This window comes from Podarcis tiliguerta (genome assembly GCF_965153285.1).
Source record: "Podarcis tiliguerta genome assembly, chromosome: 1".
NCBI lineage: Eukaryota > Metazoa > Chordata > Lepidosauria > Squamata > Lacertidae > Podarcis > Podarcis tiliguerta.
Window position 1 is genome coordinate 10,597,092 of NC_139534.1, and position 17,838 is coordinate 10,614,929.

The window sequence follows — 17,838 nt, forward strand, 5'->3', positions numbered from 1 at the left end:
TTCTTGGTGTTTGCTTAAATCTAAAAGAAAAGCCAGGACACGGGTGGCACTGTGGGTGAAACCACAGAGCCTAGGACTCGCCGATCAGAAGGTCGGCAGTTCGAATCCCCGCAATGGGGTGAGCTCCCGTTGCTCGGCCCCTGCTCCTACCAACCTAGTAGTTCGAAAGCACGTCAAAGTGCAAGTAGATAAATAGGTACCGCACCGGCGCGAAAGTAAACGGCGTTTCCGTGTGCTGCTCTAGTTCGCCAGAAGCGGCTTAGTCATGCTGGCCACATGACCCAGAAGCTGTACGCCTGCTCCCTCGGCCAATAAAGCAAGATGAGTGCCGCAACCCCAGAGTCGGCTGCAACTGGACCTAACGGTCAGGGGTCCCTTTACCTTAAAAGAAAAGCCAGCATAAATCAGAGTGGTGGTACTTGGTTCTTAGCACTGCTGTGGGATTTTCTTGCAAGTTTTTTGAACAAGTGCCCCCTCTATCGGTATCACAACATCCTCTGTACCCAGTTTTATAATCTGATTGAAGCTGGTTTGTAGGGGCAGAATTAACAATATGGGCTAAGCCTAATGCCACGTGAATATATTTTTTTTAAGTTGCCCGTCACTGTTTCTCAATTTGATCCTTTTACATGGTTTTGTATGTATTGTGGTATTTTATGCATTGTGACTGGCAGTTATTTATATGGAACATAGTTTAGTAATCATTTATCGTAATTGTTAAGAGTGAATTTCTGTTTATTATTTGCTGGTGTACTATAATGTTCTAATAGATAATTGAATATGACTATATTTGATACAAGTCGTTCCGTTCTAAAGTTATGTTTCATTACGACTTTTTGTATTGCATCAGATTATTACATGGTGTGCGTTCTTTGTTATATATTTTCTTGCTGCAAACTGCCTTGTGTATCGTAATATAGAAAGGCATTATACAAATTAAGAGGGAAATGAAATGTGGCTTCGAAAACCAGCAGTGGGAGCACATTGGAAGCAGAAAAAACCGCAATACAAACATGTTGTTGTTTAGTCGTGTCTGACTCTTCATGACCCCCTGGACCAGAGCACGCCAGGCACTCCTGTCTTCCACTGGCTCCCGCAGTTTGGTCAAACTCATGCTGGTAGCTTCGAGAACACTATCCAGCCATCTCGTCCTCTGTGTCCCCTTCTCCTTGTGCCCTCCATCTTTCCCAACATCAGGGTCTTTTCCAGGGAGTCTTCTCTTCTCATGAGGTGGCCCAAGTATTGGAGCCTCAGCTTCAGGATCTGTCCTTCCAGTGAGCACTCAGGGCTGATTTCCTTAAGAATGGATCGGTTTGATCTCCTTGCAGTCCATGGGACTCTCAAGAGTCTCCTCCAGCACCACAATTCAAAAGCATCAATTCTTCGGCGATCAGCCTTCTTTATGGTCCAGCTTTCACTTCCATACATCACTACTGGATCACTAATGCAAACATCACTAATGCAAACATACTCTCACTGAGCTCAGAGAGACTTAGGGCTTATCCTAAGCCTCTGCTCTTTCCAGGTACAGTCTGCACTTCATGTCTGAGTGCCTCCCCCTCTTCTTCTTCTTTTTTTCTTCTTCTTCTTCATTTTTTTGCTCTGGAGCTTTCCCTGCAGAAACCTGCTCTTCAAAGTTTAGTTGGAGCAGATGCAAGCCATAAGGTAAAGGTAAAGGTATCCCTGACCATTAAGTCTAGTCATGACCGACTCTGGGGTTGCGGTGCTCATCTCGCTTTATTGGCCGAGGGAGCTGGCGTGCAGGACTAAGCCACTTCTGGCGAAGCAGATCAGCACACGGAAACGCTGTTTACATTCCCGCCGGAGCGGTACCTATTTATCTACTTGCACTTTGACGTGCTTTTGAACTGCTAGGTTGGCAGGAACAGGGACCGAGGAACGGGAGCTCACCCTGTCTCGGGGATTCGAACCGCCGACCTTCTGATCGGCAAGTCCTAGGCTCTGTGGTTTAACCCACAGCACCACCTGCGTCCCTTTAATGCAAGCCATAGAAAACTCAAATTCATGTTTGCCCCGGTTGAGTGCTAAAAAGCGGGTTTTCGCAGGGAAAGCAAAACAACAACACTGACACAAGCTTGGATCTGTTCCTGGAAATAGTGGGCAAATGGTAGATGTGGACAAACCCTGACTTCTAAGCAGACGTGTATAGGATCGTGCTGGTCATCTCACAGTCTTTGTAAAGCCCATCTTTCTTCATTCCTTTGGGCTGTTGCTCTCACTATACGTGCCCGATTAGATATTAGTTTGGGCTGCAGTTAGCTTTTGCAATAATCACTCTGTGAGTCAAGAGTGTTGCAGGAAACCACCACCCCCCAATCATTTAGTTTGTATAAACTCGACACACACACACACGACATACGCGATGTTTCTATTATAAATTCATAGAAAATCAACCGTACATCGGATCTACACCGGTCCACTTTTATTTTGCTCCATGAAGGAAGGACTATCAAAAGGGGATGGTTTGATACAGGACGGCCATAATCCCTTGAGTGTACCAACATGTACACAGGAGCCCTACCCAGTTGGCATGCCAACCTTGATGGTCCTAGACAGAAGACCATCAAGGTCACAAAGAACTTGCATATGGGGTGGATTCAACACGGACTGAAACAAAGGACAGTGATCAGCTCTTCCCTCTGGGGGCAGGAAACTGCCAACTCCCCTTTGTCCTCTGGAAAATACTCATGGGGAGGGGGAAAGGAGGGACCAGCCAGGTGACAAGATACTCAGGTTACCTCCACAAACCCCTCCCAGAACCCCTCCTTTTTGTGACGTTTCAATGATGTAGTCATGATGTAGTTGTGATGTAGTTCTAGGGGTGTAGCTTGGGGGATTAGTAGCTAATAAAAGTTGCGGTCTTCTTTTGTTCAGGGCTTCCATCTTGTTTCACCTGGTGGCAGGTGGGAGTCCTGTCGCAACAGTCTTCAGTAAAGACCAAGACTACTGGTTGCTGTTTTGCTCTGGTATTCCTGGCTGGTGTCCTTGTTTTCTGTCCAATAAAAGTGGACCGGTGCGGATCCGATGTACGGTTGATTTTCTATGAATTTATAACAGAAACATTGTGTATATTGTATGTGAGTGTGTGTGTGTGTGTGTGTGTGTGTGTCGAGTTACTGTTGTTTACACTTTTGAAAATCTTGTAAGGACATCAAGGCAGCTTTTAGAATTCTGCATGAGAAAGGTTTGAGGAAGTCAAAAGTTTGGTAAATTTTAACAACTACACTTGCCCCCTCTGTTTCATGAGATGAACAAGATTCTAGGAAACAAATGGTAACATTTCACATACATTTTGGATTACAAACACATAAAACCCAAAAGTGCGTGTCCTTGGTTTGCAACCTTTTTTTTTTTTTTTTTTTTGGATTACAACCCTTTTTCTTCTTTTTTCTTTTTTTTTTCTTTTTTTGGGGGATTATGAACTAATTTATTTTGGAGGCCCCATTGGCGAAAGTGTGCCTTAGGTTACAACCTGTTTTGGTTTACAAACGGACCTCCAGAACGGATTATAGTTGTAAACCAAGGTACCATTGTACAGTGGTACCTCAGGTTACATACGCTTCAGGTTACAGACTCCGCTAACCCAGAAATAGTACCTCAGGTTAAGAACTTTGCTTCAGGATGAGAACAGAAATCGTGCTCTGGCGGCGCGGCGGCAGCGGGAGGCCCCATTAGCTAAAGTGGTGCTTCAGGTTAAGAACAGTTTCAGGTTAAGAACGGACCTCCAGAACGAATTAAGTTCTTAACCCGAGGTACCACTGTTTTTGCAAAAATGATAATATGACAATGGAGCTTTATCACCCCCTGGTGGCTGAACAGACATTGACCGTCGTCTATATATTCTGCTTTGTATGTTGCCAAGGCCTGTTAAAAACTTGTAACATACATATTTTTTTTGCTCTGTCCCCACTGCAGATACAGAAAAACAACTGGACAATTTGCCCAAGTCAGCTAGCCCCTCACACCTGGAACCACACATTACCCATCCCAGGATTTCTACATCAGATAGGTAAGTATATGAAATGGGACGGCCGCTAGCGTTTCCAAGGGCTGAGTCTCTCATGGAATTCTACTAAATATTGATCCAGAGCAGAACTCCAACGTATAGTTAGCAGAGTAAAAACTTAAACATGTTGCGGGATTCCCCCCAAAAATAGACCAGAGGCAATTGAATTTCATCCAGCAGAGCTTTACGGCTACTGAAGGCATGTGAGCATAATGGTCACAAATCCAATACAGTGGTATCTCGGTTTACAGACGCTTCAGTTTACAGACGCTTCAGGTTACAGACTCCGCTAACCCAGAAATAGTACCTCGGGTTAAGAACTTTGCTTCAGGATGAGGACAGAAATCGTGTGGAGGCAGCGCTGCCGCAGCAGGAGGCCCCATTAGCTAAAGTGGTGTCTCAGGTTAAGAACAGTTTCAGGTTAAGAACGGATCTCTTATGTATTCTGGGTCCCAAACTGTTCACCATCTGTAGAGGGACCTCTGACAATGTGTCTGTTAACTTTCCATGTGTTCATCCCTTCTGATTATTTCATTCTGCTTTTTCAAAGGGAGAAGGTCTCTGAATTGGACACAACCAACATGGAGATTCTTGACTGCAGTGCCGAATTTGAGAAGGGCGCAAGAATGGTCACCCATTCATCTGAAAAACATCTGGTAGAAGAAGATGAAGAAGAAGAAGAAGAAAAAATGTTGCCAGAGAAAACCAGAAAGCCAACTAAGGCCACTGATCCCAAGGCAGTGAGTGTTAACCAGTGAGGAAAAATCTTTATGCAAACTGACCCGGATCCACAGGGCAAAGTGAGATGGACATTTTAGGGTACCACTAAAGGGAAACAAATGGTTGATTGCCTCCCCCTCTTTCTTTTTCCTTTCTCCTCCTCTGAAGAGGCTGCATCTTAATGCTTTAATATATTTTAATCTTGTTTTTTAAATTGTATTTTAATCAACTTGTTTTTATTATTGGTTGTTAGCCGCACTGAGCCCGGTCTTGGCAGGGGAGGGCGGGGTATAAATAATTTATTATTATTGTTGTTGTTGAATAGTGGGTAGACATGGCAGACAACACAGCGATTTCTCCAAAGCAGCTCTTTATTTTGTAAGCTGGAACAGGACTGAACAGCAAACAGCTCAGCCGGCCTGCTTTTATAGGCAGCCGGCTGTCAACATTGTAGCAACAACAACCCAGGGTTTCCCGCCTAAAATAACTGACGTGGACCTGAGTGAAAACTATCTACAGTATCCCCCTGCTGGCCCAGGGTGAGAACTTCAGTACATAACAATTATTATTTAATTTACTCATTACAGTGGTGCCCCGCAAGACGAATGCCTCGGAAGACGAAAAACTCGCAAGACGAAAGAGTTTTCCGTTTTCCGAGTTGCTTCACAAGACGGATTTCCCTATGGGCTTGCTTCGCAAGACGAAACGTCTTGCGCCTTTTTTAAAAAAAACACACGAATGCATTCCTATGGGAAACCGTCAATACACAGTGGTGCATCGCAAGACGAAAAAACTCGTAGAACGAAAAAACTCGCAGAACGAATTAATTTCGTCTTGCGGGGCACCACTGTATTATATTTACTACTGTAATGGGAGGGTGTTGGTTTTCTGCCTCAGAAACTGAAGCATCTTAAACCACCCCTTAAGGCAGGGATAGCAAGCCCTGCAAATGTTTTTGCGCAACAAATTCCATCATCACTGACCATTGGGCCATGCTGCTGGGGCAGATGGGAGATGAAGTCCAACAAGATCGGGGGGGGGGGACAGGCTCCCCATCCCCGTGTTTTGTGGGGGGAGGAGAAGCAAACAGAGTGCCTGTTAGGTTTAAAGACTCTCCCAAGGCAAAGTACTATAAACACCAACAATTGGCAAACACTGGCCTGCAAGCTCTCCCAACTGCAGAACAGCCTTTACCAAACTCAGGACAAAAGGGAGAAACGCGCTAAGAGGAAGGCACGCTTGGCAAACCTTCACCATCATCAACTCCCACCCAGAAACCTGTGTTCCCACTGTGGAAGGATGTGTGGACAGTGGCGGAGCTTCATGCTCCAGCACCGGGGGGGGGGGGGGGCTGGCGCGCATCCTGGTGGCATGGCGCCCAGCGCAGGTGGGGGAACAGCCGCGATGGCACCCCACCAAGATGCTCCCCCTGTGCTCCTCTTCCTCTGCCAATATGTGTTTGAATCCAGAATTGGCCTCCACAGTCACTTGTGGACTGTGTTCATGGACAGTGCAGGATTTATGTATAAGCCAAACAAGCTATAGTTTAGGGCCCCACTCTCTTGGGGGCCCCCAAAAAATTTAAAGGGGGAAAAACCTGGATGCACATTTCCAAAATATAAGATAAAAAGCAAATAAAATAAAACCCACATACATAGAGCTTAATAATTATTTCACTATGAATATACTTCTTAATTGTATTTCACTATTAATATACTTCTTCTTAATTGTATTTCAGTTCAACAATTACTTTGATAAAATACGTATTTTGTTATGTGCAAATGGCTTTAGATACCTGTTAGGTCCATAAATTACCATATAGCATATATTCAGCACAAAAAACAGTGACAGCTGGACATATCAAGGGCCCCATTACCTTCAGTATCTTAGGGCCTCATCAAACCTAAACCCTGTTCATGGCAGACCATCTTACTTGGCTACAAGTGATCGCCAAAGAAGAAAACAAAAGAAGAACTCTTTAACAATCAAATTTTAAAATTTCCATCAAAACAAAAATATGCTATGCTAACCTGTATTTGGTTAATCACTAAATTTCTTTCTTTTATCCCACCCGGTACTCTACACCCTTTTTCTTTCTTTAATATCAGGCTGCGGGTGTTGTTGAGGACAAAGCGAAGACAGGGCAGAAGAAACCTGAATCGGTGAGAACTGGAACTGTATTGAAAGTGCAGAAGAAGACGCTCAAGAAAGATAAACGGACAGATTTTGTTGTAGGTAAAGGAAAAGGCCATTTAAAAACTGAATGTTGTTCCTTTGTGAGGGATTCAGCCAGGGGTCAGCAAACTTTTCCAGCAGGGGGCCAGTCCACTGTCCCTCAGACCATGTGGGGGGCTGGACTATTTTTTTTATTAAGCAAATGAATGAATTCCTATGCCCCACAAATAACCGGGAGATGCATTTTAAATAAAAGCACACATTCTACTCATGTAAAAACACACTTATTCACTCTCTAGTGAGGAAGCCTCACGGAAAACAGTGGGACTTACTTCTGGCAGTTTGCATTTCTTAGTTCTTATGTACTGAGTTGAATAGGATTCAGAATGCAGCAGTCTGATTGGTCCACAGGAGCCACCCAATCCAGCTCCAAGTGGAAGTGAATCCATAACCTGATTGGCCTACAGGAGAATCCCCGAATTAGCCAATCACGTGGGGCCCATTGTGTAAATAATGTATATAAGGCAGACATTCTGAGGGAACTTCCACTCCTCCTCACCACTATGAGCTGAATAAAGAGCATGAAATCCACTCTCGACTCTGAGTATATTTCACAAACATTCTTTGGAACCTGAACGTCTGATGTGGCTTCTGCAGCTTCCGATTGGCTACAGGAGCTTCTTGCAGCCAATCAGAAGCCACACTTTGGTTTCCAAACGTTTTGGAAGTCGAACGGATTTTTAAAAAACGCTAGGGACAAACTATATTTTATACGAATACAGTCGTAGCGGATTCCGTTCGACTTCCAAGGTACGACTGTATTTGTATAACACATAGTTTGGCCCTGGCATTTTAAAAAAATATATTTGACATGCCCAGAAAACCTTGTGCAATAGTTTCACGAGATAATCTCAGGCGCAGCTCCTGTGTCATCGTTGTATGTGTGTGTGTTTGTCTTTTTGCAGGGAAACCAAAACAGAAGAAGGCTGTTGGGAAAACAGTTCCTTCTTCCAAAGAGAAGTCGGCAGGTGTCAAAAGATCAGAGGCTGCCGAGGACCCAAACCATGATGAAGAAAAAGGGGATGTTGCTGTTGAAATAGAGCAGATCAGTTCTCTTGAAGAAGGAGAAGGAGGAGACGAAGAGGGAAAGGGAGGCTTTTCGGATCAAAGCCCTCCTCCTTCCAGCCCTCTCAGGGAAGAACTCCTCTTGCCACTTGAAGAAGGTGAAGAACCTTCTGCTGAAGATGTTCTCCATCCTTCTGGACCTCATGCCGTTCCTGCTGATGAGATGGCTGCTGTTGCCTGCCCAGTAGTTGCCCCTGCAGATGGTTCCCAGCCTGACACAGCTCTGAGCAATGACCCACCAGAGGTAAACAATGTCATTTTCCTGAAGAGCTGCTTTCTGGGTTCATTCTTGAACCATTTAGGAAGGGAGGTGTCAGATCCACGCAACAAGGGAAACCCATGAAGCCAGGCCAACAAGCCTGTAAGCTTTCTCACAGCTGTGCGAGAGGTGCTCTTAGATCACCCATGCGGCTGGATCTAAAAACCCAGGAATGCAAGTTATGCTGTTGTTTAGTCGTGTCTGACTCTTTGTGACCCCATGGACCAGCGCACGCCAGGCACTCCTGTCTTCCACTGCCTCCCGCAGTTTGTTCAGACTCATGTTTGTAGCTTCGAGAACACTGCCCCACCATCTCGTCCTCTGTCGTCCCCTTCTCCTTGTGCTCTCAATCTTTCCCAACATCAGGGTCTTTTCCAGGGAGTCTTCTCTTCTCATGAGGTGGCCAAAGTCTTGGAGCCTCAGCTTCAGGATCTGTCCTTCCAGTGAGCACTCAGGGCTGATTTCCTTCAGAATGGAGAGGTTTGATCTTCTTGCAGTCCATGGGACTCTCAATAGTCTCCTCCAGCACCATAATTCAAAAGCATCCATTCTTCGGCGATCAGCCTTCTTTATGGTCCAGCTCTCACTTCCATACATCACTACTGGGGAAAATCCAATTATACCTGAGGACTAACAACACGTTGCATTAAATGCATGCAAGTGCTTTCAATGTGGATGTAAATGTAAAGGTACAGGGACCCCTGACCATTAGGTCCAGTCGTGGACGACTCTGGGGTTGCGGCGCTCATCTCGCTTTATTGGCTGAGGGAGCCGGCATACAGCTTCCGGGTCATGTGGCCAGCATGACTAAGCTACTTCTGGCGAACCAGAGCAGCGCACGAAAACACCATTTACCTTCCCGCCGGAGTGGTACCTATTTATCTACTTGCACTGGCGGGCTTTCGAAGTGCTAGATGGGCAGGAGCAGGGACCGAGCAACAGGAGCTCACCCCGTCGCGGGGATCCGAACCGCCGAGCCCAGGCTCTGTGGTTTAGATGTAGGTGATTCTTAAAGCTGATACTTGAAAGGGTGGTGATTTTCACTGGGACAACAATGTGTAGGGAGGGGTGAGGTTTAGCTCTTCCCTCCCCAGCTGCAATCCCTATCAAAATCCCACCCCCACCCCTTGCAGGGCAGTTCCCTTAAGATGAAAGTGTCCATTGGTGCCCTGAAGTTGTTTTTCTAAGAATAATTTCCACTGGTGAGGATTGTGGCTGGAAGGGCAACGTGCCTTCCCTCCGTACATTATGAATCCCCCTTTCAGTATTACTTTTTTTAAAAAACCCACTGGCCAAGGTTGCATGCTATGCATTTATTAGAATGTGTTCAGTTAGGCCTCGAGGAATCTTTTGCCCCACGTGGGACTCCGGGAACGCAAGGTTTTTTTTCCAATATTCACAGGATGCCGTTCTCATCAAAACGCCCACCCCTTCACAATTTAATCTAGATTTACTGTTTCCATGTTTTTGGGTCTGGGTTGGTTTTTTTACATGTCAGTTTCCCTGCAGAAATGATAGATCCCGATTAAAGGGAATAAGGGGTGGGAATATGGGAGGGCATTCGGATGCAGACCACGCAATGTGCGCCGAGTTCACCATAAACTGCTGCGTGGAAGCATCCTGAGTCACAGCAAAGGCAAACTCCACATGGTTAACAATGTCAAAAGAGCCCTTCTGGATCAGGCCCAAGGCCCATCTCGTTCAGCATCCTGTTCTCCTAGTGTAGCTTTATTAGACTTTACCGACTGGTGGGGTCTGCGTTGCTCCCGGGAGGGAGAAAGGAAGTCAACTGACACCAAGGTTGATTCAGAGAAAGAGTTTATTCTGCTCTCCGGATAGCAGAACGCACTGCTCAGTTCACAGCAAGTCCAAAGAGAAAGAAATTTCATGCAGTATATATATCCTCCAGGCACCCTCTCCCCCCTTCCCCAGAAATCCAGCCACGTCAGCTTATACATGCAGGTTGACACCACAGATGTTCCTGCTCCGGTACTCTTAACCATAAAAGGGTGTTGCTGTTCCTGTACTCTTGACCATATAAGGGTATTCCTGTTCTGGCACTCTTATCTTGGGGTAAGAAGGTCACCAACTCTCCTGGCACTGTTCCCGGACTAGGTCTGTGCTTCAGAGTGTGGCCAGGATGTAAGATAAGACCCAGACGTGCCATCCCTGCTCCACTGGAACAGCCAAGGCCATCCATTGCTGTCACGGACTGATAAGGGAGAGGGCTTTGAGCACTTGTTTATACAGCTGGCTTTCTGTTTATACATTGACTCGAGCTCAAGCTTCCTGAGCTTGAAAAGCTCAAGTTAATGCATTTTAGAAATGCTCCCTTGGAGAAGGAAAACGGGGATTTTGGGTCAGTTTCAAACTCACTGCACAGAAACCCATTCCTTCACTAGCGGCCAACCAGATACCTCCAGGGAAACCCTTGAGCAGAACCTAAGCACAACAGCACACTCTCTCCCCTCCCCCCCTTTGTGCCTCCCAGCCACTGGACCTGCCTCGGAACAAGCAGGAGGAGAAACTCTCACGAGAGCAAATGATAGCCGAGAGGGCAGAAAAGAGGCGGCTTGCGGTGGAGAGGAAACGGAGGGAGCAGGAGGAGCAGAAGCGGAAGGATCAGGAAGAGCAGGAGCGCATGGAGAGGATGAAAGAGGAAATGGAACAGGAGCAGCAGAGGAGGATGGCAGAGATACGGTTAGTGAGGGAGGGGGGAAGATGCCCACCATCGGGGGCAGGAGAATGAGCAGGAAACACACACACCCCTCTCCAAATGTAGCAGGGGCAACTTGCCATACGAATCACAGATATCTGTCAGTCTGCAGTGTATCCTCAGTGTCCTACAAAACTCCCTTCATTTCTTCCAACACGCAGCCTCCCTCCCTGCATTTCTTCCAACACCCAGCCTCCCTCCCTGCATGTCTTCCAACACCCAGCCTCCCTCCCTGCATTTCCTCCAAAATCCAGCCTCCCTCCCTGCATTTCTTCCAACACCCAGCCTCCCTCCCTGCATTCCTTCCAACACCCAGCCTCCCTGCCTTTCTTCCAACACCCAGCCTCCCTCCCTGCATTTCTTCCAACACCCAGCCTCCCTCCCTGCCTTTCTTCCAACACCCAGCCTCCCTCCCTCCATGTCTTCCAACACCCAGCCTCCCTCCCTCCATGTCTTCCAACACCCAGCCTCCCTCCCTGCCTTTCTTCCAACACCCAGCCTCCCTCTCTGCATGTCTTCCAACACCCAGCCTTCCTCCCTACCTTTCTTCCAACACCCAGCCTCCCTCCCTGCATTTCTTCCAACACCCAGCCTCCCTCCCTGCCTTTCTTCCAACACCCAGCCTCCCTCCCTGCATTTCCTCCAAAATCCAGCCTCCCTCTCTGCATGTCTTCCAACACCCAGCCTCCCTCCCTCCATGTCTTCCAACACCCAGCCTCCCTCCCTGCATTTCCTCCAAAATCCAGCCTCCCTCCCTGCATTCCTTCCAACACCCAGCCTCCCTCCCTGCCTTTCTTCCAACATCCAGCCTCCCTCCCTGCATTCCTTCCAACACCCAGCCTCCCTGCCTTTCTTCCAACACCCAGCCTCCCTCCCTGCATTTCTTCCAACACCCAGCCTCCCTCCCTGCCTTTCTTCCAACACCCAGCCTCCCTCCCTCCATGTCTTCCAACACCCAGCCTCCCTCCCTCCATGTCTTCCAACACCCAGCCTCCCTCCCTGCCTTTCTTTCAACACCCAGCCTCCCTCTCTGCATGTCTTCCAACACCCAGCCTTCCTCCCTACCTTTCTTCCAACACCCAGCCTCCCTCCCTGCATTTCTTCCAACACCCAGCCTCCCTCCCTGCCTTTCTTCCAACACCCAGCCTCCCTCCCTGCATTTCCTCCAAAATCCAGCCTCCCTCTCTGCATGTCTTCCAACACCCAGCCTCCCTCCCTCCATGTCTTCCAACACCCAGCCTCCCTCCCTGCATTTCCTCCAATACCCTGCCTCCCTCCCTGAATATCTTCCTGCACCCAGCCTCCCTCCCTGCATTTCCTCCAACACCCAGCCTCCCGCCCTCCATGTCTTCCAACATCCAGCCTCCCTCTCTGCATGTCTTCCAACACCCAGCCTCCCTCCCTGCATTTCTTCCAACACCCAGCCTCCCTCCCTGCATTTCCTCCAATACCCTGCCTCCCTCCCTGAATATCTTCCTGCACCCAGCCTCCCTCCCTGCATTTCCTCCAACACCCAGCCTCCCGCCCTCCATGTCTTCCAACATCCAGCCTCCCTCTCTGCATGTCTTCCTGCACCCAGCCTCCCTCCCTGCATTTCTTCCAACACCCAGCCTCCCTCCCTGCATTTCCTCCAATACCCTGCCTCCCTCCCTGAATATCTTCCTGCACCCAGCCTCCCTCCCTGCATTTCCTCCAACACCCAGCCTCCCGCCCTCCATGTCTTCCAACATCCAGCCTCCCTCTCTGCATGTCTTCCAGCACCCAGCCTCCCTCCCTGCATTTCCTCCAATACCCTGCCTCCCTCCCTGAATATCTTCCTCCACCCAGCCTCCCTCCCTGCATTTCCTCCAACACCCAGCCTCCCGCCCTCCATGTCTTCCAACATCCAGCCTCCCTCTCTGCATGTCTTCCAACACCCAGCCTCCCTCCCTGCATTTCTTCCAACACCCAGCCTCCCTCCCTGCATTTCCTCCAATACCCTGCCTCCCTCCCTGAATATCTTCCTGCACCCAGCCTCCCTCCCTGCATTTCCTCCAACACCCAGCCTCCCGCCCTCCATGTCTTCCAACATCCAGCCTCCCTCTCTGCATGTCTTCTAACACCCAGCCTCCCTCCCTGCATCCATTCCTTCAGACATATTCTTTATTGTTTTATAGATGCACATCAGCACACAAAAAAATTTTTTAACTCCATTGCCTCCCCACCCCCAGAGTTCGCATTCTGACAGTCAAAGGTGATGTTGCCAATTCAGAAACCTTCATTCAAACTTGTCCAATTTGCCTTTGCATCAGAATGTGGTACTAAGGGCCATTTCCCATTGCCGACGGATTGCTGCTCTGCGGTGCCCTCTGGTGTCACATTTTTATAACACATTTTTTAATGTTATAACAGACCAGTGTAGATTCGCCCTCTAGCAGTGATGTCCAAACTTGGCCCTCCAGCTGTTTTGGGACTACAGTTCCCATCATCCTTGACCACTGGTCCTGTTAGCTAGGGATGATGGGAGATGTAGTCCCAAAACAGCTGGAGGGCCAAGTTTGGTCATCACTGCCCTATAGAATGCACTGGCTGGCTATCTTGCCCTTTTATTAGAGATAATAGGGAACCTGCGGCCCTTCATTATTATTTTTTTAATGATATTTATTAAATATTTAGTAGTTACAAAAAGAAAAAGAAAAGAGAGAAAAAGAAACAATAAAAATTTAACAAACAGTACATGAAAAAGAAAAAGAAAAAACAATACCACAAAACAACAAGAATAAACTAAAACATTTAAAAAAACATCCAAATTTCATTTCATTATCTTTCATATGCTTGTTTCCTCGACTTCCTCGCACCTCCCTTTTTTGTATTCTAGTTCAAATAAGCTGGTTCAACAAATCCTTTCCCTCTTTCTCAATTTCTGTTCTATAATTTATAGGTCTTGGGTCCTGTTCTATAAATTTCCATTTTAGCGCCTTAACAATTAATGTTCATATAGTTCTTAATAACACTTAATAACACTTCTGCTAAAACCATATAACTTCATTCCAGTATTCTTCTAACATTCATTAATTTTGCAATATTTCTGTAAATATACTTTAAATTTTTTCCAATCTTCTTCCATCGACTCTTCTCCCTGGTCTCGAATTCTGCCAGTCATTTCCGCCATTTCCATATAGTCCATCAGCTGGAACCTGCGGCCCTTCAAATGGTGTTGGACTTCAGTTCCCACCGTCCCCTGACCATTGGCCATGCTGGCAGGGCCTGATGGGAGCTGGAGTCTGGCAACACCTGGAGGACCACAGATTCTCCATCCCTATAAGCTAAACTCCTCTCCCTTGTCTTGCGGGTCCCCTTGCTTTTGCCTGACGTGCCCATGACCTACTTGGACCTTCCCTCTTCGTTTTAGTCTAAGGAAACAGCAGCTGGAAGAAGAGCGCCGGCGGCAGGAAGAGGAAGCGGCAAGGCAGCGGCAAGTTGAGAAGGCAGCCCAGGAACGTGCGCGGCACCAGCAGGAAGAGCTCCGCAGGAAGCTCCAGGAAATGCAGAAGAAAAAGCAGGAGGAGGAGCGAGAACGCGCAGGTACACCAAGGCAGGTTCCAGGTCTGAGGACCTTGATAAGACGCCCTCCATGGCCTCCTCCTGTCAGTCAGTGTGGCCCCCTATTCTGTGAGCTTATCCACTGGCACTACAAGCTACCATTGGCATTGGCTCCCAGTACGTTTCCGAGCACAATTCAAAGTGTTGGTGCTGACCGTTAAAGCCCTATGCGGCCTCTGTCCTGTATACCTGAAGGAGCGTCTCCACCCCCATCATTCTGCTCAGGCACTGGGGAGATCCAGCGCCCAAGGTCTTCTGGCAGTTCCCTCAGAGCGAGAAGTGAGGTTGCAGGGAACCAGACAGAGGGCCTTCTCGGTAGTGGCGCCGGGCCCTGTGGAACGCCCTCCCTTCAGATGTGAAGGAAATAAGCAGCTATCCTATCTTTAGAAGACATCTGAAGGCAGCCCTGTTTAGGGAAGTTTTTAATATTTAATGCTCTATTGTTTTTAACACTCGATTGCCCAGAGTGGCTGGGGAAACTCAGCCAGATGGGCGGGGTATAAATAATAAGTTGTTGTTGTTGTTGTTGTTTCTCACAAAGCCCTCGAGTGCCCAGTACCACGTCATGCTGGGATGCTGTGGCATGTTAAAATGGCAGCCCTGTGTGTGTGTGTGTGCGTGTGCGTGTGTGTGTGTCCTTTTGTCCTTTTAAATATATTACTATATAATGCTAATTGGGTACAGTGGTGCCTCGCAAGACAAAATTAATTCGTTCCGCGAGTTTTTTCGTCTTGTGAATTTTTCGTCTTGCGGAGCATGGTTTCCCATAGGAATGCATTGACGGAAGGCGCAAGACGTTTTCGTCTTGCGAAGCAAGCCCATAGGAAAATTTGTCTTGCAAAGCAACTAAAAAAACAAAAAACTCTTTCGTCTTGCGAGTTTTTCGTCTTGCGAGGCATTCGTCTTGCGAGGTACCACTGTACTCTGCTTATCTCTGGACTTCAAACTGATCACAGCAGCTATCAACTATTATTATTATTATTAACTGAATTTTTATATCGCCTTCAGGGCGGTTCACAGAACAAAATCAGAATATAAAAACCACAATATATATAATCAAAATAAAAACAACAATCCAATAACACCCCCCCCCCAAAAGACCACATTTTAAAAGGGCATAAGATGTCAATCAAATCAACCAAAGGCCTGGTTTAAAATGAATGTTTTTGCCTGACGCCTAAAGGTGTATAATGAAGGCACCAGGTGAACCTCCCTGGGGAGAGCATTCCGCAGACGGGGAGCCACTGCAGAGAAGGCCCCGTTCTCATGTTGCCAGCTTCCGAACCTCTTGAGCAGGCAGCACATGACGAAGGGCCTCAGAAGATGATCTCAGGGTCTGGGTAGGTTCATATGGAAAGAGGCGGTGCTTGAGGTATTGCGGTCCTGAGCCGTTTAAGGCTTTATAGGTCAAAACCAGCACTTTGAATTGGGCCCTGAAACTAATTTGTAGCCAGTGCAGTCATACCAGGATTGGTGTAAAATGCTCAAACGGTGTAATATACTATATTACACCAACTACTATCTATAACTATCTCTTTCCCTTAGAAGCGGAGAAGCGGAGGCAGAAAGAAAGGGAAATGCAGCTGGAAGAGGAACGGCGACTCTTAGCCGAGATGGCGGAAGAGCAGCGCTTGGAGTACGAGAGAAGGAAGCAGGAAGAAGAGGAGCGAGTGAGGCGTGAGGCTGAGGAGAGGAGAAGAAGGGAAGAGGAAGAGGCTAGACTTGCATTAGAGGAAGCAAAGAGACAAGCCTTATTACTGGCAAGGTACACAACTTCGTACGATTTGTCTGAAACTCTTGAGAATCAGACCAAGCGAGTGTAGACAAACCAACCGAGGTCCTAAAGATTGCCATTAAAGTTCTAAATGGCTGCTCCATGTGGTAGGAAACCTTTGGTCTGCCAGGTGTTGATGAACTACCGTATTTTTCACTCTATAGGACGCACTTTTCCCCCTCCAAAAATTAAGGGGAAATGTGTGTGCGTCCTATGGGGCGAATGCAGGCTCCTTGCCTTCAGCGATAGCGACGCAAAGCCTCTGAAGCGCAGAGGGAGCGCTCCCTCCACGCTCCGGAGGCTTCATGTTGCTGTCACTGAAGCCTGGAGAGCGAGAGGTGTTGGTGCGCACCGACCCCTCTCGCTCTCCAGGCTTCAGGGATAGCCGCCTGAAGCCTTGGAGCGCAGCGCGAGTTCCCGCTGCGCAATGGAGGCTTCGGGTTGCTTTTGCTGAAGCTGGGAGAGCAAGACTCCTGGCTTCAGCAGAGAGGCAGAGCTGCGCGGCGCCCCTTCAGCCAAGCGGGAGGAGAAATGGAAGGGGCTCCGTTTCTCCTGCCGCTTCGCTGAAGGGGCGCTGAGCAGAAAGGGGGGGGGGTTCTTGTTCTCCTCCTCTAAAACAAGGTGTGTCCTATAGGGCGAAAAATACGGTACATTTCCCATCAGCACCAGGCAGTATGGCCAATGAGCAGGGATTACGGGAGTTGAAGTTCCACAACAAGACCCAGAGGTTCCCCACACCTGACTTAAAGGACCAGGTCTCCCATACCAGCAGCCTTCCTGGTCCTTAAGATCTGTTGGGGAGGTTCTGGCTGGGGCATGACTAGTTCAGCTGTGAAACAGGGCCTTATCTGTGACTGCACCTAGATTATAGGACTCCCTGCCTCTGGAGGCGAGTACTTGGCCTCTTGTCTCCTTACCATCAGGCCAAGACATTCTCAGCCATTTGAGCTTGGTGTTTTAATGGATTGAGGCCCCATGGTTTTAAAGCTGCTTTTGGCCTACCTTAAAGGTAAAGGTAAAGGGACCCCTGACCATTAGGTCCAGTCATGGCTGACTCTGGGGTTGCGGCGCTCATCTCGCTTTGTTGGCCGAGGGAGCCGGCGTACAGCTTCTGCGTCATGTGGCCAGCATGACTAAGCCGCTTCTGGCTAACCAGAGCAGCGCACGGAAACGCCGTTTACCTTCCCGCCTGAGCGGTACCTATTTATCTACTTGCACTTTGACGTGCTTTCGAACTGCTAGGTGGGCAGGAGCAGAGACCGAGCAACGGGAGCTCACCCCGCTGCGGGGATTCGAAATGCCGACCTTCTGATCGACAAGTCCTAGGCTCTGTGGTTTAACCCACAGCGTCACCCACGTCCCTTGGCCTACCTTATCCAGGTCTGATTTAGTGTTTAATTTCCTGCTGTTTCATTGTATTATGTCATTAGTTGTGTGGTTTTTTTAAAAAAATTGTAAAC

At 48.0% G+C, this 17,838-nt stretch overlaps 1 protein-coding gene across 1 annotated transcript in view; it reads left to right on the plus strand.

Annotated features, from left to right (window-relative positions):
- The window catches only part of KIAA2012, an 85,449-nt gene that overhangs the window by 63,622 nt on the left and 3,989 nt on the right, over positions 1-17,838 (plus strand). Inside the window, exons 14-20 of the mRNA XM_083403401.1 lie at positions 3,937-4,030; positions 4,578-4,767; positions 6,856-6,982; positions 7,888-8,291; positions 10,798-11,006; positions 14,414-14,586; positions 16,150-16,369. Of these exons, the coding sequence (XP_083259527.1) occupies positions 3,937-4,030; positions 4,578-4,767; positions 6,856-6,982; positions 7,888-8,291; positions 10,798-11,006; positions 14,414-14,586; positions 16,150-16,369 (1,417 nt within the window). The remainder of the gene's footprint in view (positions 1-3,936; positions 4,031-4,577; positions 4,768-6,855; positions 6,983-7,887; positions 8,292-10,797; positions 11,007-14,413; positions 14,587-16,149; positions 16,370-17,838) is intronic.